Raw genomic sequence first — 26,072 nt, forward strand, 5'->3', positions numbered from 1 at the left:
TCATATTTAAGAGATGTTGCACACTAATATTTATTGCAGTGCAAAGTAGCTTTTTTGTGTGTGTTACTGATTAATCGTGTGTCTAGTAAATTTTTGAGATGTTTAATTACCTAAGTTCAAGTTCTTCTTCACAACCTTCCTCCTGATAATTTCCATTCCATAGAAATGCTGTTTTAAAAAATGTAGATAAAACCCTACAGTACTCTAGGTCCAGTTAGTGCGAAGCAGAGATACTAATCAAATCAGAGGAATGAATAAGCAAGGATAAGAATCCTAATGCATTTTACACATTGTAGTACGTATTTTCAGGTTCAGATTTGGTTAAGGTTATGTTATTTTCTCATTAAACTTAAAAAAAAAAAAAAACCTAAATTTTTGCAAAATTGGGACTGCATTCTCTTACTTCTTTACACTGAAAATTAATAGTTAATTTGTATGCCATCAGCGATAGAATTTAGCTTGTTTGTACTTTCACCTGAGCTGCTCAAATGACTAAACTTAGCAACTCCCAAAGAGAATTATTTACTCTCAGGGTCAGCATCAATTTAAGTGCCAAATTGTTGCTGTATCACAGCAGTTTCTAACAAAGAAAATGAAGGATTTTTGAAAAAGTTACACTGGTTTGTGAAGAAAGAGCTAAAGGACATAATTCTAAATGAAATATAGCTTTTCCCAGTCTACTGAATGTTGGGATCCTAGCAAATAAAATAAAAGTTAATTTTCAGATCCATATTTTGTGAAATCAGGGTCATCTGAAACAGATACAAGCATTCTAGAAACAGCCTATTTGAAGAGAGAGGAAACATTTTTTTATGACACAACAGAGGATACATGCATACTCTCTGCATTTGCTGAGGTAGACTTTGCCTCTATTTCTTGCTTTGCTTAACCAAAAATGTGCACGGAAATTTAAGAACAATTCCTCATAATCAGGGAATGCTTACTGAGGAACAGACAGTAAACAGCTGTGAAACTATGACATTTTAGATATCTGAGGATTTTCCCTGATTTCAGAAGCACAGACTCACTAATTTCATGCTGGCTTAGTTTAGTTTGAGACATTTTCATTAAATACCGAGGTAATTTCTCTCTCTAATTTCAAATTTCAAATGAAAAATAAAATTAAGTTTCAAACAAGTACTGTTTTGATAAATTAAAAATAAATATGATAGATTTTGAGATAATAAATTTGCTTCAACAAGTATCATGAGATACTTTTTGTTTCCTAAAAAAAGCAGGAACTAAAAGTGATAGGAATAGTTCCTGACAGAAATGAAGACGTAAGAACTCCAAGTCAAAACTGGATACCCTCAAGTCGTTTTGCAATGTTTCTCCAATTAGTGAGTCAGTATGTATGTGGCAAATGCATCTTTTAAATACTGGGTCCGAAATGGTTAAGTCCCCTTGGAAGCCTTCTGTTCTTCCTCCCAACTCACTTCCATATCCAACAGCATACATCTTACGTATTCCAATCCTTCCACCAGCAGTCATCTGTGCACAGTTGCTGCTCTCCTAGACATTGCTCTCTCATGTCACTTCCTAACTCCAACAACAGCTTTTACTGCTTCCCAGACCTAATAGTGCTGTTTAGGAGTGCACTGCTATAATTAACTCAGGCATTGTCCCTATGATTAGTATTTGTCATCTGAGTCCTAGAACAACAATAATGTAAAGGGTTGGATCCATTAGAAAATCAGTAAATTTTAAACAAAATATGAATAAAGTGATGGACTTCATCCACTTCCAGCTCCCACAAGAAAAGCACTGTATAAATCACTCTTAGACTTCTACTGTTTAGAGCAAGCCATAGTTCACATACTCCTATCTCTTACTACTACTCAGGTTGCCCAAGAAATTTTCCTATCTCTCTCTCTGAGTTTACTAGGCACCATATAGAGAAGTGAATCAGGAAACTCAAGTCGCCTCATTCAAAGTTAAAATTAACAAACTTTCCTGCTGATTCAATCTACTTCAGCACATTACCTAATGGAGGGCTATCAAATGCCAAGGCAAAACATTTGGCTCAAGAACTTCCTAAAATACACCCCTCTAAAGGCAGAGTCTGGAAAGTGTAGGTATAGGCATTCTCAGTTATTCTGTTCTTCCTTAAGTTGTCAGTTAGATAAAGGGAAAGACAATCCTTTTGACTCATCCTGCTTTTTTGTTACCTCATTGAATCATCCTCAGATATCAGTAGCAGTTTTATGTGTTGAAATCTAAGGTTTATTCATGAATCGGATCAACTACTTGACTTACCTGGTTAGCTTAAGAACAAAAAAAAAATAATCATTTTCCTTTGCTATTTTCAAAATACCAAATTTATATCTTTGCATGGTGGATATGATTCACTGGATTTTTAATACAGCATCGACATGATGGACTAATGATAAGCTTGGTGAAATATGTCTAGGAGAAGAGGAAATTAAGGCTAAATTCTGGCTTCTCAACAAATGTCCGAGGAACGGCTAGGTTTGCGTCTGACCTTTATAAAATTTTCTTCAAATATTTCCTTCACAGAATTATTTTGTTTGACTGCCGAAGCTCTTGCCATGATGTCTATTTGTTAGGATCACTGTCTCTGCCATTCAAACATCCTAGGAATTTCACAGTAGCAAACTACTGAAAGAAACTGCTTCTGGTCAGCTCTTCGGCAGGCTTTACACCACCTCCAACTGTAACTTCAAATGTTTCCTTCCTATATATCTTTTTCTTATCTGCAATTTTTCATGCAGTTATAGACTACCTTTGTGAGTCATTAACATAGCTCTTACAGTGCACTCTAAACACGATTGTTTTAGAATTTATTTAAATAATTTATTTTAAAGTTCGGATTCTTTGCGATTAAAAAAAAAAAAAAGTGTAATATGTCATCCAAAACTTTTTACTCATGACATCAGAAAACATTTAACATTTGACAAAATACAACAGAAATCCATTCATTTATAGTCTTTTAAATAGTAAGAATTTGATACTTTCCTATGTTATGGAAAACAACGTACTTAAAAGAGACAAACACTGCCTTTTTGAGAGATACGGGCTTCTGAACAATTATTTATGAATTGTTTTGATCACTAATTTAATCTATGCAGATGTTTACACAGAATTACTGTAAGCATTCTGTACAGCCAAAGGAAAGATGTGAGAAAAAACAATAGCTGCATGAGGATTTGGTATGCTATATTCCAATCTACTGCACAGGTCCAACACAAACATTTTGAGATTTTCTTTCTTTTTAAAACAAACAAACAAACAAAAAAAAAAAACGGGGGAGGGGGAGTTGTAAAATAAATTATGCAAAACATAACAGAAATACTACATCAGAGAGTGCATCATAAGATGACTCCAGATAGATGAATGTATAATTCAGCATGTGTCATTTACTAGCCTAAATCACTGTGATTAGAAGTGGGAAAGAGCCTCAAAGATTTCAATTGTCATAAAGGATAAAAGTAGGTGTGTTCTAGGACAAATTGACAAATTCTTGAATAACAGCAGAAATGTTATTGCATGCTATGAATATGGACTTAATGAGGTATTTGTGCTTAGGAAGGCTTACAACATGTTAATTTACCTGTTTTGCAAGCTCATTCTTTTTTCAACAGATATCTTTGAAAGTTCTAAGGGAGAGAAACTGAAGGTTGCTCAAGCAATAAAAACTTAAAATCAGAAAATACTTTTTCAGCTGGGTTTCTAGGTTAGCTACACAAACATTTCCAAGGCAGGAAAGGTACATATTTTATTTTAAATCTTAGCAAATGTCTATCAGTAATAATAATTTTTTAGAAAGTTATCACCTTTAGTCCTCCTCAGACTGCAGTAATCTAATCATGTATTCTAGTAATTCATTTTCACATTAATTGCAACTTTTTAAAAACAGGATAATAATCATCCATATTTAATCTGTAGATTTTATGAATTATTATATAATCCATTCAAGTTTTATAGTATTTGCAGAATAAAATAATCACTGATCTTTTTCATCTAAGTGCTATTAAAACAAAGGGTATAAACATCAACAGATCAACATTATTTTAAACAGTTTACAAAATGCTTCATAAAATTTAAGTAATTCTACTCATCAAGACTTGACAAATCTGAAGATTCATTTCATGTAATTTCCTTTATAATAATATTTTGCATGCAAAGGAAAAGCCTGAGAGACTCTTAGTCCCGAGTAAAGGCTTTGCCATTGCCTTTGCCTTGGATAGCATGACTTTCTGACAAGAAGTTATCCCTCAGCCCACTGTGCAGTTCCCTCTAGCAAATGTGTAAGGGATGAGATAAACCAGTCTATTTCTTCATATTACTAATCATAATATAAATAAACAAATATGTGAGATATTTAGATCTTCATTGCTTTAACAATAACAAGAAACTGCTTTGTAAACAAATAAATAAAACCACACCAAAACAAAACAAACAAAAAAAAAGGAAATGAAACAGAAATGTCATTTTTAGAAAATGTGGAATAGTAAATAGGGGAGTACACAGTCCTTTACCCAGATCATTACAAGCCTACAACAATGCTCACGAAAAGTCTTCTAGTTGGCACTCCATAACATCCTGTATGAAGTGTATGGATACAGTATGGTTACATGCTTATACACTACGCTTGAGACACCAAGTCTTGAATGAAGCCAAATAGCTGAATGCCAGCTGAGACAACATCAGATGGCCAAACACAGGTGATACTAGCATGCTGGAAGTAAATAAACTGGATAAATTAATAGATTTACCAGAAGCATAGATGGCTGACTGATTGACACAAAAACTGGACAGCAATTCAGAAATTCCTATGGTCAGATGACTTATGTACACATTACAGTTACAGAGATGAGTTCCAATATAGGTATAATAATGTTCAGCAAGGGGAGGTTACATAAAACCCAGGTTATTTTAAGGTAATCTTAAAATTTGCTTTCCCAGGAGAATGCACATCCTAGAAACCCGGATTTCTACTGAAAGCAATCACAGAAGGCTGGAGCACACTTGATACAAATTTAATTTAAATAAAAATAAAAGATTTAATGGATTTTTTTAATAGTATCTATACATTTATACCCATGAGCAAACTCCTGTAAGCCCTCAACATTGCTTTGTCTGTGTGGTAACAGGTGGCAGCTGCTCATCATAAGCATAGGAAGCTGCTAATTCTCTAACTGGAACATAATCCTAAAGCTGTTCAAATAAGATGTGAAGAAATGCAAGCAATCTGAAAAACAGAGCCTGGAATGCTTCTAAAATGTAAGATAACCCTAAGAAAAAGAGAACAAAACCTTTGTTGATGCCTTGGTTCAAAGTTGCAGAAGTCCCAAGTGAGAGTTGCAGGAAGAAGCCATAAATATCTCAAGAAGTTTGCAAAAAGATTAAGGTTAGATTTAATAGGATGCTCCTTACCCATGCACCAAATCCAAAGAAAATAAGAGGAATCACACTGCTAGATAGCTGAGACATGATTTTCCAGCCACTCTGAAGTGCAGTGGGAAATCGCAGCCATGCAATCACAGGCAACCATTACCTGAGGGCTGCAGGAACACTCATTTATGCAAAGCCAGAATATGAGCTCTGTTCCCTGTCCATCACATAGAGTATAGGGTATATAGAGGAACAGAAAGATAAGGTATTCCTGGAGATCTGGAAGCACCCTACATTGACTCAAAAATGGAAAAAAAAAAAAAAAAAAGAGCTTAATTTCACCACGTTTCCCAAGCTGTGAACATTTCTTCTACATCAGAGAATCAGAACTTTAATTTCAGGGCATAGGTTAAGGATTTAAAAGTATAGTAAATAAATCTAGCTAATTCAAATAACTGAATATTTCATACTGATGTTGACTCATTCCTCTTTTGCAAGCACTGGATAAAAAACTCTGAATTGCCAGAATTTATTGTGTTCACTCATTCTTCTTCCCCTGCAGAATTCTTAATTAAATGGCTTGACCAATGATGGAAGTGTTATTGTAATAAAGAATTCCTGAACCCAAACACTATTTTTGCAATCAACCTACTATTTTTTTTTTTTTGTAATATTTTGAAAAATATTTGACTAAACAGCAATAGAGATATAAAGAAGACTATAGATACCTTACAGCTCAATTGCAGTGCTATGTAAAGGAAAAGAGCAAGCCAAAAACCTTGTTTGTTGACACCTGTAAATGAGCAGCCATGCAAAGAATATCCCCAGAAGCAATAAACCCCTCTGTTTGCCTGACAAATTAACAATTTGGTGCAGTACGATTCTCCACCTGATGAAGGTCCTTTTCACTAAAATAATATTAAATTCATCAGCAGCACAGACTGTATTTTTACTGCCAAGTTTTTCTACAGAGACAATATTCCATTTTGACTCACATGAAACTGAGTCCACTGCATTGTCCTGATTATTCCTTTCTGGAAACACTGCATTCTGACAGCATGCCGTCACTACTGAACTTTAAAGGATTTTATATGCTATTAGGGAAAAAAAAGTCTCATTAAGTTCCTCCAATTAAGTTAGAAAACTTAAAGTCCTTTTGTAGAGACACTAAAGAGTGGGATGTGTGTTTTATAAATTTCATGCTGATAATTTTTTTGAAAAAATACAACATATTTCATATTTCTTCTCCATTCCTCAGTATCAGAAGCTACATCTTATTCAAAATATCCAGAAAATTGGCTTGTCAGCTCTGTAAAACATATCTTTCTTCTAGATAAAAACCTACACAGGGTAAGAGCCTTAGGAAAAGATCTCAAAAACAGTTTCTGGCAGATTTTTGACAAGTTTTATCCACTTTTCCTAGCGTAACTCTTCCCAGAAATAAATGTCAATAAGCAGGTTTCCAATATTGTCCACTTCTATTAGTTGTTTGGCCACAAGAGGACAAAACTGCATTTCCAGAAAACTGGGGAGCTCTGCTCCACATGAGGTAACAGCGGTTAACAGCAGGACAGGAACAGCCTGACACCAAGGCCAGAGCATGTAGAAAAGTGGCTCCCAGTGAAACAAGCCAGCCATAATTTCTCCCTACTGATACAAGCTTCACTTTTACAAATAGAGAGCACAGCCTTTGCACTGCCCTGGAGGTTGCTATGATGTTTCACAAGCTAGTTTTCAGGAAGCAAAGCAAACTACTTTGGCATCCTAACCCAAGCTGCACTACCTTAGGAGCTCTGATCCAAGGTCAACATCCAGTGTTCTCTGCTCTTTTCCCATATGGCAAAGCACTATTAGAGAAAAGTGATACATGGAGTATTGCACCTGAGACTAGTGATTTACAACATCAAGAAAAATCAGGAGACTGAACAAGGATTCCTACAGATGGATCATGGGAAAAACAGTAACAATTACTTTCCAATCAACATTTAGTAGAATTCTGGCATTACTACTGCTCTTCCAAGTCATAAGTTGATAGTGAAGAATGCAACCATATTTCTGTCCTAAGGATGCTGCTTTGTAAAGTTTTCCACTGGCAAAAAGAGGAGATCAAGCCTTATTCTGAAGTTTGTATGAAGCTTTTAAAGCTATATCACTATTTCTACTTACAAGTGTTTATTCAGATCTTCTACATTATTGTCCTCTTCCACTACAGATCTTGCTGTCATTATAATCTACTAAACATGACATAATATTTCTAGATTTTTTCCAGGAAAATGGCTAGCATATCCTTCAAAGGACAAACAAGTAAGGAGAGCAATGCACTGCCAAGTTTTCCATCTGGTAACATCCTGGATTTGTAAACCATAAAGTCTGTCTGTCAAGGTGCTGAAATAGATAATTCTGAGATCTTAATAGCTGAAGTAAAACCTATTTGATGATGCATCTGTGCTTTGAGAATGATGGACTTTGAAGACAAAGAGGTACAACTGAGATCTTATTGAGTGAGTTATTTTTCTGCAGGAAGGTAAGTTAGAACTGATACTAGCATTTAGTAGGATGAAAATTTTCTATTAGTCCAGCTACTCAGATCAGTGTTTTCCTGCAACTTAATTAGATTCTAGACTTTGATGCTTTGTGAATTTTTTGCAGCTAATCTTTGGCTCACAAGCAAGAATACCACACACAAATACATATTCAAATACATATTCCTAATTGCAAAAGCTTCATACCACTAAGAACTGGTTCATACAAACACATAGACTTAAAACTTCTCTTTGCAGTTGAAAAGGTAGAATTAAACTGCATGTTTGCTAGATGATCTCAAACATTTGTCAGAATAGGAAAATAACTTTCTAGTCCTCTGACCTTCAGAACACATCTTAGAAAGCTACATAAAGATTGTTTTTAGTCAGATTCTTTCATTTATAATTGTATCTATTTACATCTCATACACTTAATTCATCTTTTTATATCAGATAAACTTGCAATGAACTTGTGATTCTTCAGGGTCTGCACAACAGCTTGCTGTTTTCAATTTAAACAGCTCTGTTGTTAAAATTTTTTTTTACATAGGACTTAAGGGTAACCATTTGCTTCATAATTAAGAATGTAGCATCTACAAATGCTCAACTAACCAGATTGTTAATGAGTATGCTTGCTTTAAGCTTTCCTGTATAAATAGATAATTTCCCTCATGAAACTGAATGGTTCAAACTTCACAGGTTAACACTGCATTTCTCAAGCTATTCACTTTTTACTTTCCCCTCTCCTTGGTGCCCAGAGACATTATTTGGAAAGGTTTCAAAGCCCATGTTATCACCTCTATTCTCTGCTTAGATGCAAGCTTTTGCCCTCACAGAAATCACTGCTGAATGCTTTCCTCAGAGACAGTCACCAAAAACTGAACTTGCTCTGGACCAAAAGTCATAAGTAAAAAAGAAAATAATTTTATATTTGTAATAAACTGAACCAGAGTGAAAAATGTTATGAAACTTAACACCTTATTATTATTTTTGGTGATGCACTTAAGGAAGTATTTCTTTGTATTAGGTCTTGCATATATGCCCTAAGACTCTCCATTGGTATGAAAAATTGAGTAAGTAAATTACATTGCTTTCACTTCTCCTAATATCTGCTTCCAGCTCATCTGAATACTCAAAGTCCTTTAACAGTGTCCTCATATATAATTAGAAGCTAGTATAAATGCTTGATAAATAGGAACATTTCTCTGTAGACATACAATGTCAGCACTTCTGTCATATAATTTCAGAGTAGAATTTATCACGTGTGAATATCTTATGGCCTGTCCCTAATATCGGATTCAACTAACCAAATATAAATGCAGCTGAGCCAGCCCCTCATAGTTTGCAGCAATGAATGGGAACTTTCAAAGTTTACTTCCCTCATCCAAATGTAGAGTCATAGGGTGGATGCCTTCTGTGCGTTTTTGTCCACTTGAATAAATGGAGAAATTGTCTTTCTCTGTTACCTTTTTCCAAGAAACTTGGGCTGACTAGCCCAAATATCTATGCCAATTACAACTGAACTTCCAAGTCGAGTTAGGATTCCTTCTCTGGAATTCTTTCTAGCTTCTTGGGAAATAGCTCAGACATGCTGCCAAATAGATCAGTTTATGTACAAATACAGAAAATTAAAGAGGAAATCAATTTCCTAACATACTATCTATGGCCTTGATGTTTCAAATCAAGCTAAAGCTCATCTATCCACAACATGAGAGAGAACATCCAGTTCAGGTTTCTGGAGTTCTGGTCATTTACTGACCACCTGCTTAATCTGATTTAGCCAAAAAAAGACAAAAGTTTCTCCACTTAGCTGTGAAGTCAACGAATACAGAATATTATTAACAGCTACAACTGTTCAAGGGCAGATCATTTTTTGGTTAAACACTTCTCTGTCTCACTCACATAATTAAAGACATTGCCAGACATTCTGTTTAAAGTCTAATATGGCCCGTGGGTTACCTTCTCCTTAGGCTGATAATGCCCAGCAGCAGCTGATGCATCCCCAAAGATTCGTCAGCCTGGAAAGAATTTCTGGAAATATGCAGAACTTCTTAACTAGCCTACATGTTTGGAGGATGCTGTTAACTAGCTCTGGCACATGAGCTAAACATAGCAGCATTCAATAATGTACTGTTCAGCAGGAAAATGGGAACACTAAGGGTGATGCTGCATGTCAGCACACATGATGAGAAGGCAAAGGTCACATTGCAAGGCAAAGAATCTGAGGAGGTGACAGCAGCTCAGATGACAGCATCCTCACTCGGGACCGACAGACTCAGCAAAGGTGAATTTGGCAGATGGCCACACAGCACAGGAAGCAGCACTTCACATGGGAATGCACTTCAGAACATTGTTAAAAAGTGCTGCTAGTCTTATCCTTGGAACTTAGGCTCAGGTTACTGAAAAATTTAAGAGATGAGGAGCTTTTGAAGTCTAACTACTGCACTTATATGTAAAGAGATACTTCTAAGATGATGTTCAAGTATAACAGGGTTTCGATAGGGATAGTTTTTACCTTTGTATTTCTAAAGCAATATCAAAACACATTACACCCCGCCCCCTTTTTCCCCAAGGTACCAATAGTAGAATATCAAACTTGATAAGAAGAAGAAACTGCAACTCTTTGGAACAGCACAAGATTAACAATTATTTACTTAAATTCATCATTAAATTCCATTTCAATTATGCAGAATTAAACATACCACAAAGCCATCTGAAACTCCTGGAAAAGAAAGGAATTTCTAGTATAGTACCCATAAAAATTCAGTTGGATTATGGCATTAAATATAGGCAATTATCACAAAGCAAAATTGGTAAGAAAAATATCTAAAGCATACTAAACAATTCTAATTTGTAATGTTATCAATGTTTCAACTTAGTTAAAAAAATACTACATGCCTATCTTTTTTTTTAAATTGGAAATATTTTCTTTGTAATATTAATTCTTTGATGCGTTCCTTCCGAACATTTCAGAACTCAGAGTTTATAGGTTCTCATTCTTATTAGTACTGTCAATTGCTTGCAGAATATTTTTCACAATTAGTTCAATTACAAAATGTACACCCATAAAAGGTAACGAAATTAACATTTAATTCTTTTTATTTCTAGGATGGGTGTGTTCTTTCACTACTCTTAATTCTGATGCTTTAGATTTTCATATGTTAATTAGAATTTTTTTGGCATAGCAATTTCCACCCCTCTCTCAGAGTAGTTAAGCAAACACATTCCTATTTTTTTTTTTCCCTATAAAAAAATACAGGTAAATGAAAAAAGGTAATCCTTCGGCACTTTGAAGTTAAAAAGTAGCATAATTTTATAAAGACAAAATTAATTTAAGAATGGTTTGAAGTAATAATCAGATTTTGCCAAGAGCTCCTCCAAAATAGTGCCTCCTATTCTATTATGTTGGCCCACATCATCAGAGGCAGATGTGGGTGGTATGGCAGTAGAGGTTGAGCTTTCCCACCAATATTCCATTACATTTTGTTGCCATGTGACAGATGGCTGCAGAGGGGCACTCTGACAGAATGGTATCTGACATGGAAGTGTTTATGAAGCGAAGATATGAAACTGAATTTTTCCATATAGAGAAAGCAGCACCCATTGACATTCACTGACATTTGGTGAATGTTTATGGTGATCTAACTGTGCATGTGAACACGGTGAAGCAGCGGGTGGTGCACATCAGTAGTGGTGACAGTGGAGTGGAAGACAAGCTACTTTCTAGATAGCTATGAACAGCTGTCACACCATTAAATGGAAAGTGTCTCATTCAGCTCGTATACGCTAATAGGCTAACGACAGTAAATATGTTGAAAAATATTGTTTTGTAGCTGAGAATTTGCTCAGTGTTATTGTGCTCTTTGTATCTTTTATAGTTTCCATGAAAATAAATAGGAGGCATGACTTTCAGAGCAATCTATGTATATTCACAGCCAGTATGACTAAGTTAAGAAATTCTTGAAGAATAATCTAACCTTGCATTAATTTAAAGGGTAAAAAATAACATATTCTAATCTGAAAATAAATACACTAGATTGTATGCCAATGAAATAGCTCTTATACCAGCTAATGCTGTTCTAAGCATGCTTGAATTACCCAATCAGTTTTATCTTTATAAAAAAAAAAGTAAATTTTGCTCTTCTGATGTGCAAATTTTAGATATTTCTTGGGAAATGTGTTGGAGATGGAAGGTAAAGTCACTCAGAATTTTACACTTAGCAAAGTGTGTGCTAGGGAAACTCTGCAAATCCTAAAATAGAGCGGGAAACACAAGGCCTGGGACTGGATATAGCCTGCAAGTTTACTGCATGTCACTTGGGATCATATCATTTTTTCCTTCTACATTATTTCTGGCTAACACTCAGCTAGGCTCTAATTTATGGTCTACCAGTGTATCTGGAAGAGCTATTTGGCCCTCAATACTGGGAGAGAATATTCCAGGTTTAACTGAGTACATAAAACTCCACTATATGCCCTTTTGAGCCTTCTATGGAAACCATGGCTCACTGAAGTGGACAGTAACTGTTAGGACTGTACTTACTGCATTGAAGTTGGGGAAGAGATTGACTGCTGCTGCAGTGTCCAGAGGAAATGGGAGAAATGGTTTAATATCCAGCGATGGCTGCAAAGGTGGAGCAGGAGGACGCACTAGGGCTGGAAGAGCAGGGCTCTGGCATGTACCACCTATATGTCGAAAGAGACAGAAGGCATTCAGCAAGTAATATGATAATAATAACTAAGTAAAAATACAAGAGTAAAATAAACAAAAAATAATATTAACCATACATTTATGGTACATTAATAAAAATAATATTAAACATACGTTTTTATTTGTCCACAAAAATCACTGCGTTATTGTGAAAGAGGGCAGCTGACTCAGTGACTGTAGTGCAGTGACTGTCATAATTTTTTGCCAGGAACTGCAGGTATACATCTTTTATTTAAAATTAGCTAATAAACCATTTATCTCCCTGAACTATCTGAAACAATAGCTCAGTACATCTGACTTCATTTTAGAACTCAGCTAGTCTCATTCACTTACAATTTCAATGCTTTACCCAATAACCATTATTCAACCCTCCTCAGCCAAACTACTACAGAAGAAAAGGGAGAACAACAGGTTGTTTTGCTCAGTAAAAGCCGTCATTTCTAGACTTTTGATTTATTTAATTAAACCCTTGGCAAATAAGCTTAATCTTGTCAAGTGCAACCTACCTTGCTGTCTTAACAGTTGATCAATACAAACCTAAAACACAAGTTCAGCAGCCACTAAAATTTGGGGTTTTGAATGCTCCTGACAAACACATTCTACTCTCATAAAAGCTGGAGTAGGTTCAGATTGCACAGAAATACCCCTGAAATGCAAAAAAAACTAAAGAAATACTCTTGCATACCAATAAGCCACTGCTTGTTTGTTGTGGACTGTTTTACTTATTTATTTGCCCCTTGCAGCTGAAAGCCAAAATGGTTCAAGCCTGTCCTCTGCTTTCAGTACTTTCTATGTTTTGGTTGCACTCCAAAATATTAATTTCCTTTTAATTAAAGACTACTTGGATCCAATGAAACTGTTAAAATATGCCAGTGTTCTTTTAATCTGAGAGGCAGGCAACAGACTGTAAAAACCTGCTGGTAAGTATATAAGAAACATTAAAGAAAACATAAAGGGAGTTTTACCCTACTCATTGAACAGAGACAGGCAGATATGCCATCAGAAAGAAAGATCAGCAAACCCTTTATTTTTTTTTCTTTCAAACATACAAGGAGTCTATCAGATGAACTGCATACATTCTTTAAGAGCACAAACTTAAAGTACTCAGAGCGATATACAGAATCTCTCCATATTTGGTCAGAAAATCTGCTAAGAAGGGTTGCAATTTCTTGCTTCTATTTGAGGACTAACACCACAAGATCTAATGAATCAGTTGTAGCAGACCATCACAGTTCTACTTCTAGGTATAAATTCAACGGGAGCCAAGAAGCCAAGTTTTCACAGACAGTGAAACAACAGTAGTTGTTTCTTTTTTGTTTGTTTGTTTGGTTGGTTTTGTTGCTGTTGCTTACTTGTTGTTTTTGTGAGTGTGTGTGTATGCGTGTGTGTGATTATTTTTTTCCCCCAACTTTCAATGTATCTGTAAAGTATTTCACTACCGACTATTGAAAGGAAAGCATTACTCACAAGTAAACCAAAGGCATTAGATTAAAGTTCACTCCAACCTCATGCTGTTTTTTCCTCAAGAGCAACTGTCATTTCTGAAATCTTTTGTCTATTTACCTCAGTATAAGAGTGCTAAGGCAAGCCCTTTGCGTACAGTTGATAAAGAACATAGACAACAGAAAAGCAAAAAGAAAACAGTGTTATTTTCCATGGCAGAAAGAAAACAGTGTTATTTTCCATGGCTAACTAGCATAGAAGCATCAGGTATTTCAAGAACATCACTGGTTTAGCAATTGCTAAGTTCCCATGGAATTATTACAAAAAAGGCATAAAAATAAAACAAACAGGCCAGAAAGATGATAAGGTGGTATTGAACAGTCCAGTCTTACTCTTTCTGTAAAGACTTTTTTCAGTTGCTGGAAAAGTATTTTTGAAGTGTTTACATATCACAAAATGAAACTGTCGCTCCTAGTGATAAAAAATTTACTAAGAAGTCTCTAGGTTGTACGTGAGATTGTACAGAAACACAAAGAAATTGCCAAGGTGAGCATTTGCCTGACAATAGCAAGGAAATTGAAGCTGATTAAATATCCTCCAACTCACAGACGTAAATGCAAACTAGGTTGAGAAATATCACCTATGCTTGGGGAAACAGCACTTTGGGTGTGTTATCTCATTGCTACGAAGGAGAGTGTTCCAGCCTTGCAGATTCAGATTACCTAAAGCAATGGAACAGCTATCCCATACTCTCAGATATCACGCTATGAAAGATGGAAAAGTTCTTCCTGTGATTCTTCCCTGCTGCATGATTAGGCACTCACCCACCTGCCACTGCCAGCCAATGCTGCAAAAAGTCATCTGGGGACGAGAACACAATTTAAAAGGAATAATTCAGCCAGCTTTTCAAGACCTTGGCTGGGGCTCAGATCCTCTGGAACAGTTTAAAGTCTACCCCAGTCCTGGTTACGGTGGCACAGAAAATGAGTAAGTTCAGGAGCACAGCTGTTCTCTGATTTTTCAGTACTGTCCTTTAATGATAGAACATGTGACAGATATATTTGACCTTTCACTTAAAAGTAACAGTAATTTTTATGGCACCAGAAATTAGATTCTCTTTCCATTTAACAAGAGCACAGTTAACAGCAAGAAAAAACCTGAATCAATGGCAGCCACTTTTGTGACTCAACTTAACTGAAAAACCTTTTCACAACTTTTACGAATGTCAATCTTAAATACTTCCCTTTGAATTCATTAGAATAGAGATGGAGAGGAATAGAATCCCAGTGAGATGAGTTTTTGGACAACAAATGTGGAAAAATTCTCATTGTAAAGACAGAAGTATAAAGGGAAGAAATGTTGTCAACAGAGGAAAAACAAGAAAGCCATGAAAACAAATCAGAGAGGAAAGAAGTAGGTGTGCAGTAAAACTCCAAAGAGAATTCACTTTATAACTAGGAGGTGCCATGTGGGACAACAGCACACTTAGAAAATAACTTTTGGGCAAGTATTGTGTGCTTTCTTCATTATGGAATATTGATGAACATCAGGTTGAGGTGAGGAACTACAGAGATTACTTTTGACTCTTCTGGTGTAGTGTATGATAAGCTTGTACAAAAGAACTTCCACAACTTTCCTTGTGCAGCTGAAATGCTGCTGATCATCACAACAAGGGATGGCTCAATGCCAACCTCTTCACAAACTTCCTGTCAGCAACAGTGGGAGCATAAAAGCACTGATACCATCCCAAATCATGCAGATTTGTCCATAGACTGTGTTTGGTGTCCTGATTTTCACCAAGACATCACTGCCTGAAGTGACATGCATTCAGAGCATGACTCGAGAAATACAATCCCCCAAAAATGCAAGGCAATACATGTCTAAAGTTGCATTTGATTAATAGCACACAAAAATTCCTTAAAATAGAAATATACAGTGAGAATTTACAAATTTAATCTTGCTAGTTATAGTCTAAGACCTTTCTAAAGAGAACAAATCTTTCCAACCCATTCAGAGTTCAAGGATCCTGAGGATTCAAGACATTTGGAAAAATACTTCAGTGTTTTAATCTTAATTTCCGTGGTAAGAAGTACAGGAGTTATAAAACTTAAAAGTCTAATTAGCTCAGCAGTTTAACCAAATTGGAAATAATAGTTTGTTTCTTAAAGTTTCAGACAATATAGGCAAGATAATCTCTTGGTCAGAGGAAGTGATATTGTAAGTAAAGTCCAACAACCAACTGTTATGTTGTGTGTACAAACAGCATTTGTTGTACAGAACCACACACAAAACATGAATTTCATGCTCTCTGTGCTGTAATCGACTCAAATGGTTCTCCTGAAACCATTGGTGATATGAACATCATCACTATGAGACCTTTCTTGCCTGCAGTCTGAACCAAGAGGACAGAAATGTTCAGGCAAAGATATAATTCCTGCAGGCTCTTCCTTAAACTGTCCATTCTACAAGAAATTCTGCAATTTTACACCTGATTTTTTCTCTGTTGGAATATGAATAAATACTGTATACCTCCCCAGTATTTGACTTTAGAGACATTGTTTCACTATGGAACTGAAAATAGATTTCAAAATGAGAAGTCATTCCAAAAAGAAGAAACAAATTTCTTTAAAAATACTAAATTCTAATAGTATCTTAAAGATATTTTTCCCATAACTCGAAAGAAAGAAAGAAATCCAAACAATAACAGAAGTAGTTCTGAGGGGAAAAAAATGCTTTGCTGAAATAACTTTCTGATAGGAAAGCCTCTAATGCAAATTTTTCTGCTCAGTTCACTTGGAAAATCCCTCAGATATTCATAATCATATACATAGCTGTAAGGCCTCAGAACATCTGAATTAAGAAAAGCACAAAGACAAAATATACACGAAGGAAACAAAAGAAAAACCTAAGATTGACAGACATAATAAGGCTTTTTATTATTCTTTTTTCATATATATCTAAGGAATAACAAATAACATTTTCAGGAAGTTTCTGGGGAAGGACATCCAGAATCCTGTTTCTCACAGGCCCTAACGTACAGCTTAACAAACTGGCAACTGCATACTGCTACATTTTGTGACTTGGTTATTGAGAAAGACATGCAACATCTTTCTCTGCATAACCTCTCTTCCTGCATGCTATCATTTTCAGATCTCTTAAGCTGTACTGTAAGTTTAGTTTTCAGAAAAACAATCATCAGATCTAAGGAAATATCCAGTTCAAATTTTGTAGACACAGATAGTCCAGATAATTTTAATAATGCAGTTGGAATTTGAAGTTAGGCAGGAGCTCTAAATTCATACCTCGTTAATCTAAATCTTTTTGTAGTTCTTCAATCACTATCAGCACCACAAAAAACAAGTGGAAAAAGAATAAAATCTCTCCAGAATTACATTTTCATTTTTACATTCCTTCATTGCTATGGGTACGGTTACGTTCCATACATCAGAAACATCCTAAACCAATATTCAACTTCTCATCCATCCTGGAATCTGTTTGTTTCGAGTAACATAATGTCATTTCTCCAGCACATGGATATTCCCAAGGTTTTCTCTCCATCACCCACTTCTCCAAATATTTCTATGAAAGCTTATTGAAGGTCAAAAAAATTACACACTCTGCCTTGATAGAAGCTCAGAGTACCTTTCAAATTCACATGATTCAGTGCAAATAGATGGAATGTATCGATTTCTAGCTTAAAAGGTAATTTTCATGTAACTTAAAGGGTAACTTCAAAAAGTATCATGATTATCATTATTATTTTTAATGCAAGATCCTACTATCTGTCAGTATACACACAGTAAGGATTAAAATATATTTTAGAGAGCTTGAGCCAAAAGAGGATTATTCACTCAGACTATTTTAAAGAAAAGGGGCATGGGGGAGTTTATATTCTGATAAAAGCTAAGAAGTTTACAATTGGTTAACTCAGTTCCAGCTAGAACTTTAAAATCTTTAGAAATTTAGTTCGCCTGTGAGTCAAAGAAAAGGCAGAGTGGGCATGAATGAATTTTCTTCTTAATCAAAATAAAGATGTAAGCAATTAAGAATGGTTATCTAGACATGAAAGATAATGAGTTTTCTTTCTCAAAAATGGTAGGCACACCATTTATGTCTTCACACAATCTGCTAAGATGGGAAATTTAAAGACATTCAAAGACAAAAGAATAACCTTCAGGATGTAATACAGGCAATGTGATATGAATTGCAAATCTGGCTTTTAGGGATATTCTAGCTTAATGTAATTTGTAATTTTGTTATAACCTACTGTCATCAGGGTACCCGCTTCCATCACGGTAGAATGGTTTCCAATTTTGGAACAGCTTATTTTAGTAAGATCTGCTGAAGAACTGCTAGATTGTCATTTCTAAGGTAAATTCAGTTCTGTTGCAAGCAGTGCCATCTAAATCAGGTAGAGCAGGGTTTACTAAACACCAAGTTACTTATGAGTACTTATATTCAAGTGATTAAAATATGAACTCATAATACAGAAAGCTCATATGCAACTGGTGCCTTTTATCTACATATATGGATACATATTTTAATCTTGAATCTTTGATTTTAATAGCTTATACTTATCCCCATATTATGGTATATGGACGAAAATGACATAATGTGCTACCTAATAACACGATGTCTGTTGAGAATTTATTGATCATGAAATGTATGTTCTGACCACTCCCACTCATAGTTTCAGAACTCAGTTTCTTCTGAGTTTTTCTTTGTTGGTGGTGGTGGTGGCTTGTTTTTTTGTTGTTTGTTGTTGTTCTAATCCATATTTATTTATTTATTTTGCATGCTTTTTTTTTCAGAAGAGAAGATGAGGATCTTAAAGTGATTTCAACTGCTACATTGTTCAGAGGACTTTTTTTTTTTGAGAGTGTTTTCACCACAAAATGCTCTCAAATATACTTGAAGCATTATAATATCTACCTTTGAACACAATATTGTTTCATGTGATTCCACTTAGTTTCATGAGGAAAAAAAAAAGAAAAAAAAAAGAAAAAAAGAAAAAACAAGTCAACAACATTAAGCACTTGACACCCACTGGAAAGGAAGAACTCTCAGAATGAAGTTGCAGTCACATCAGTTTCTATCCCGCTGCTTTTTCTGAGACAACCTGATGATCATATACACCGTGTGGCGAATGCAAGCACTGTCCCAGCTGTGGAGACCCTTGTTAATAGTTTTTTCAGTTCACTGGCCAAAGCTGAAAAGCTCCCATCAACATTTAGAGGAGAAAAAAAGAAAGAAATGAAATCACTATGTAAGTGAAATATTTCTGTTTCACTACAGTATTTCTTGCACCTCAAATGAAGTTCTTTATTTGTTGCTTAGATACTTAACCCTTTTTTTTATTATTTATATTTTGGCAAATTAGAAAAATCCAAGCCACACCAATTCAGTACGACTCACTACAAAAATATGTTAATGGTTCCTAAAACTCTTGCAGCTTGGCACAACTCAGTACCCACTATTTATTTATAGAGTGCATTTTTTTCTGCACACACACTATTCACCTGGAAAATTTGATTCAGCTCTGGTCACTTGCTGCTATTCAAAGTATTATTTTGTCTAGAGACAATATTTGTTCTGTGATTCTTGCAAAGTGAGCTAGCTTATGAAAAGAACTCTTTATTTTTATTATTAGCTTCTATTAGCTTTAGAAGCCTCCAGCTATGCATCGTTCTTTTGGTTGTTTTTTTTTTTTTCTTTTTTTGTCTTTTCTTTTACAATCATAGCATTTTTAAAAATGTAAAATTGTATATGCTAACACAAGATTTTTGACTGAAAATGTACCAAATGTAATCTACATAAAGGAGTATATTCTTTAATTATTTTTTTTTTTTAGTTGTGTAGAATACCATAAAACTGTTATTAACAATGGAGAATGGGGAAAATACAGACAAATTTGCATGAATACTCCTTTAATTATTGCCCTTTTGATAAAGAAGCTCAGATTCCCACATCCTACTTGTGATTTTATTCCCTCCTGTTCCACTGCCATTATCCATACACAATAATGGAAAGGTGTCACTGATCTACAGACAATAAGGACTAGCTCGTCTGAATAGGAACAAAGCACGCAGAATTGTAACCATATCCTCTCAAGGATGAAGGAAGCTCATGTCAAAGCCTCTCTGAACTCCAAATCACACTCGAACCTTATACCTAGAATATAGTATGGCCCACAGGAAACATTTTACTAAATCAAATTATTTTTGTTAAAAAAAATGTACTAAAAAAGCATGACCTTAATTTCAACATTTAACACTACCTAGCAATGAATTCTACTAACGCTCTACAGGCAACATCTTCTATGGATTACAAATTACATGAGGGCATCAATCAAGCTTTTTATTTTAGCAAGAGGGACATGACCTGTATAATTGAGCTCTTCAGAATCCTTTGAGGTTTTACTGCAGTTGGTAAGATAAGTGTGTGTGTGTGTGTATACACATATTCCCCCCTTTTGGAAGCCATTATATCACTGAAAGTTAAATGATCCCAAACAAGTGTTCCACTTTCTGTTAAATTCTGTCTGCTTCACTTAGAAGGAAACAAGAAGAAATCTGCCAGGTTGGCCACATTGCTTATCAGCCATCCATAGCAAGCACCAACCACAACAGTTAACAGGGAAATAGACCAAGAGTGCTAGCATCATGGCTTTAGAGACCAACAAGCAAAATGTTCAAGGCCTTCAGCTCTTATCTTCTCGAGCGTGCAAAAACTTTTGATTTGCACCTGTCTTAAAGAAAAAAATAAAGTGAAAAATGCCCAGTAACGTGAAGAAACATTATTTTTCTCACATAATTCTGTTATCAATTGTCAAGAGACTCCCATTTATTAAGAAATTAACTAAATTTTTCAGCTGTAACACCAAGACAGTATAAATCACCTACTAATGTGGAAGACCAAGAAAATGAGCCATAGGTCCCTAAATCTTGTGCTATGACCGCTTCCACAGATATTAGTCTCATAACGAAAAGAACACACTTTCACCCAGATTCAGGAAATCTGTTCCAAAGTTCCTCACTGGCTGCACTGGTTGTTTTGTGCAACTTTACTCTTTCTTTAGTAAGGGTGAATCCAAAGAAATTAAAAGCCTGCCATGCCTGAAGTGGGCTACACATACACAGCATTATCTCACCATTCTTATCACTAAGCAGTAATGCCAGGCCAGAAAAGTTTGTCTGGATATCAGACAACACCAGCTTTCCCTTTTTTTTTTTTTTCTTCTGACTATGAGATCTTCCTCTTGACTAGCTAATTCTACATAAAGCAGCAGCTCATAACGTGATTTCCAGCCTGTACATTCATAGTCAAGCTGAGTGTGTTCTCTAGGGTCAGAGTCCTAAGAGATCCTAACCATGACAAAAGAAAAAATCACAGTAAATAAATGAATTAAAAATACAAGCCTGATCTAAATATTATAAAAAGCACAATAATTACACTTTCTGACATTAAAAAAAAATCTTTGACTCAGTATATTCTTCAGTTGGATTTTTCTAATGTTTATATGAAAGTCATTTTTATTGTATAATAAGCACAGATTTCCAACGGTTATCAATCAGAAGGATACAATTTTGCAAACTTATTTTCAAATAATTTTTCATTATGAATATATTTGCAAATTTTGAGGTGTCATTTTTCAAAAGTATGCTTACGAAAGAAATAATGATTAACTTCTGATGTCTATGCAAGAAACAGGCATACCATTGAGATAAATAAATAACTAATATAATGAAATGTGCACACAGTAGTAGCACACTGGCTATGAGGATAGTGCTGTGCAGCAATGCCTCTTTGACTTAGCCTTGGAAAAGCTTAATATAGCCAAATTTTATTAATAATTCACTTGAAGTAGGATTTTTACACATTTTAACTGCATAGTGCAAGGTTAAGTGAACATGTCAATAGTCCTTGCATGTTTGGGGAGCATCACTTTGTTCTGCAAGTTGTCAAACTAATGTTGTTTTATTGAAAATAGGTAAATAGACTTGGGATGTTGCTATGTTAGGAGAAGGATGGCAGAATTGCAGTGAAAGAAGTGAAGTCAGGTGAAAGTTTGATTCATGGAGAGAGAGGAAGGGAAGCAGGGAAAGAGGTGTTGAAAAGAGTCATCTGCAATTCTGTACATTCACTTGGCATTGTTCTTACAGATAACACTCAATAGGGATTGTGACATTTTGTAACCCAGTGAATATATGCCAGTGTTGCACAGACTGGGGCAAGATTACCCTGTGAACTGACTTCACAGACTATATATATGTGCATTAAAAAAATATATAAACATCTACTAGGATACATATTTTTCATTAGTCTTTGCCATGCATAAATAAAAATGCTTATACATCAGGAACTATTATAGCCTCAGAATTTTGATTCACACAACTAGCCCACATAAATGCTTAAAACGATTATGTTTATGGTTTTTCACATGTAGACAAAAGGGTAAATGGTATCATTTCTTACTGAACATTAATGAGGAGAAAGAAAGGATCAGTTGCACAGGATTTATGAGCAGATAATGAAATACAGCCACAGATACACTAGACCAAAACATGTTTTAAAGGAGAGGCAAAAGCACCATTCAGTCCATGGCAGCTTGAAAAATATTTAAGAAAAATTATACAAAATTTTATTCTTTTCGCACATGCATTCCTAAACTAAAAATACTTCAAGTTACTTAAGTACTTTCCTCACTAATAAAATTCCCACTCTGAATGAAATATCTGAAGTTCTAAAAGAAAAGTAAACCAAATGAGCAAACACAAATATATTTGACAGTATTCTTTCTCAGAGCATAAGATCAGAACAAATTAGTAGATCACATGGCCTGACTGTCTCTGAACCCCAACCCATTACTTTTCATAAAACCTCCTCTAGACTTTAATGAAACTAAACCAGTTCAGCCCTCAGGAGATAGAGCTGTTTGTGCAAAAACAAAACAAGACAAAACAAAACAACAACAAAAACAAAAACATAAGAGCCTGAGGCTCTGTTACCATAACTTTCTGGAAAAAGAAGCTGATGAAAAATTGAAGTTATTCTAGCAGCCAACCCTTCCTTTGTGTTGAGAGGGAAAGCAAAAAACAGACAGTTCTTTGCAGTCTGTTGTTCCTGCAAAGATAAGGAAAGGAAAGGATAAAATGTCTATTTAACTGTTAAGCTTGAGCCTTACTGGAACAGACCTTTTATGCCCCCTTCGAAGCACAGGTGCACTGTGTCCAACAGTGACTAATTTCTGGATATTCTTCAGCGGGCAATAATTAAATTAATAAACTGGCCAATTGTAGTCTAAGGGGAGAAATATCTTCCTACCTTCTGCTTAGTACTACCTGAATACTTGGAAATTTGATTAGAATTACTCCCCTCAGCATGAAGTAGTTGAGCTCACTTTACCTTATACTGTCTTACAGCGATGTAAAATCAGACATTACTTTGTTACCCTACTGCCACAAATGGAAGGTTAAGTACAGTAACAAAAGTTAGGCACACATGCAACATAAAAATATACACACTAACATGATTCTTGCCTTCCAATATGATGAGTCATTTAATTCACCACAAAATGCAAATTATCACTGATTTTCTTATTATCTTTGCTTTGTTGAGCACTGTCCATTCCCTATTTGTTTGACAAAAGCTGGAGATACAAGTGATTAGAAATTCTAGATTGCAATTCTGAACATTGGGTTTAGCAAGGGGGAAATATTTGCTGCTGCTTTTCTTCAGGATGCCACTGATTGTAAACAGAAGAGGGACAAAAAACATATTCAATCTTTATCTGTGATAAAGTTCTTTAGAATTCGTCTTGTCTACAGATGTGTACGTAGACTGCACTCTTATGCCTAGTTATTATGGTTGCAAACCCTTATAAAAGTTAAAAAAAAAAAAAAAAAAAAAAAGAAAAAGAAATTAAGGACAATATGTATTTTAATCAAGTGCCCGTATTGAAGTCTGCCCTATAAATTCCCAAGGCCTCAGGGAAGCATCCCAGAGCTTGGGCTGTTGATTAACTGAGGAGATCGCACAATAATCTCTTTTTGGAGTGGTTTATATTTGTGTAGATGTCTATTAACTTCACAAAAGAACTAAGCTTGCATTTCCAGCATCCTACATAAATCTGTCAACCATAGAGTTAGAGTCTTTCTGAGAAAGTGAACAGATTTTTTGTCAAGAAGTTCTAATAAAACGGGTATTTATAAATAAACGCTATGGAAATTTCAATTTTGGCAAACCTACATCTGAGAGTTGATTCAGCAATAGGTTTGAGAAATAGAATATGTGGAAGTTAGTAATCCAACTGTCCTTTTGATACCTGTGAAAATGCTGACAGACTCTGGTTTTGCATTATGTGTGCCTGGAATTTCAAAAAAATTAACAAGAAAGGAAAATTTTCTCCTGTCATTCTCCATAGACGGAAGGAAAGTACCACTGCTTTTGCCAACAAGACACAAAGGACAAAATAAATTTTTGTCCTATTTTCCAGAATCATAGACATGACAGGCCCAATTTATCTAATCCATGACATGCGGGATGCTCCAGGCTGCATCCATGGAAATAGATAAAGGCATGTACTCCACAGATTTAATGAATGGGAATCCCTGCCCCTGGCTAATATAAATTGTGCTCATTGGTGGGTAATTCTATTGATTATAGTCCACTTATATTTACACACAAAGTTTCAGTTTAGTGGCATAAATTATTCGCCAAGAGCCAGGCATAACTTAATAATGGTTCATATTTCTTTGAGGTTGTTTTTTTTTTTATTATTATTTTCTGTTTTATCTAGATTTTCCTTAGGAGCATTTAGGAGCATTTTTTATCTCATGACAGAAAATCGTTTCATGAAAAATTCATGTTATTATTCAGAACATTTTCCTTATCCAGAAAGAAAATTATTTTTGTAGGTTCTGACAGAGATTTTGTCATACGTTGTCAGAGTTGACCACACAGCTGATATCCAAGAAGAGAAGTCTGTAAGATAGTAACTTGTATATCTTCACATAGTATTTTATTGGGGAGAACTTCTAAAATAAGAACAAATAAGGTAGCACTTTTTATAAAAAGCCATCTTAAAAGAAAACAATTAAAAAAAAAAAAAAGGAAAATAGTGGATGAAAGTTATTTGATGAAAAATAGACAGATGAGCATTTTTTCTCGAGACAAATAATAAGGCACTAGGCTTAATTTGCAAGGAAATACATTAGTTTTCAAAAATTAAAACTCAGTAAGGCATTATATGCAAAAATACACTGCCAAGTTTGATGCATATCAAAGAATGCTTCATAAAGACAGAGTAGCAGAACTGAAAAATGTCTGTCATCTCAATTTTTTTTTTTTGATTACAAGTCAGAAGAACTCTACTACAAAAGTTAATTAAGTGATAGCAAATCTGATTTTAAAAATATTAAAACATTTACCGGTGGTAAGTTTATTAAGTAATGCATGGAAATTTGTCTTGGTAAAAAACTTATCTTTCTACAATCAATTTGACTCACCAGGCTATAGCAGGTTAACTGAAGAAACAGGAAAATTTATTGAAAAAGTTTGGAGAGTAAAACTATTATTTCAAATTTTATATTACTTCAGCAATAAATGAAAGTACTGATGTTCCTTAAAAGTATGACTGATAATTTTGGGATTTCATTTATTTTCCGAAGTAAGGTGACTAAGTTTGTGTAAAATGCTAAAAGGAACTTATGATTTGCAAAATGAAATCAAGTCATTTATGGAAACAAAATTTGTGCCACAGATTTAGCATTCTTAGTGGATTTGACTGTTCATTTATTTGAGTTAAATTTGCATCTTCAAGGTGAAAATCAACTTATCTGTGCTATGCTTTAAAGCACAGTGTTTGAAATTCAATTATGATAAGGTCAGGTTCTGGTAAACAATTTTATGTATTTTGATACATTGCCTAAACGTGTGAGTCATAAATATACAGCCTTGCTTTTCATTCTGATAATTTTTTTTTTTTTACATTTTAATATAAAATATAATAATTAAGTTTTGTAACTTACATACATTAACTA

At 34.8% G+C, this 26,072-nt stretch overlaps 1 protein-coding gene across 3 annotated transcripts in view; it reads right to left on the reverse strand.

Annotated features, from left to right (window-relative positions):
• ZNF385D (zinc finger protein 385D) overlaps window positions 1-26,072 on the reverse strand; it is a 389,701-nt gene that overhangs the window by 112,341 nt on the left and 251,288 nt on the right. For all 3 annotated transcript variants that reach the window (XM_085226335.1, XM_085226334.1, XM_085226336.1), the window contains one exon: window positions 12,421-12,563. In XM_085226335.1, the coding sequence (XP_085082461.1) occupies window positions 12,421-12,563 (143 nt within the window). The remainder of the gene's footprint in view (window positions 1-12,420; window positions 12,564-26,072) is intronic.

The sequence above is a fragment of the Meleagris gallopavo genome, chromosome 6, assembly GCF_905368555.1.
Source record: "Meleagris gallopavo chromosome 6, MGAL_WU_HG_1.1, whole genome shotgun sequence".
Lineage (NCBI taxonomy): Eukaryota > Metazoa > Chordata > Aves > Galliformes > Phasianidae > Meleagris > Meleagris gallopavo.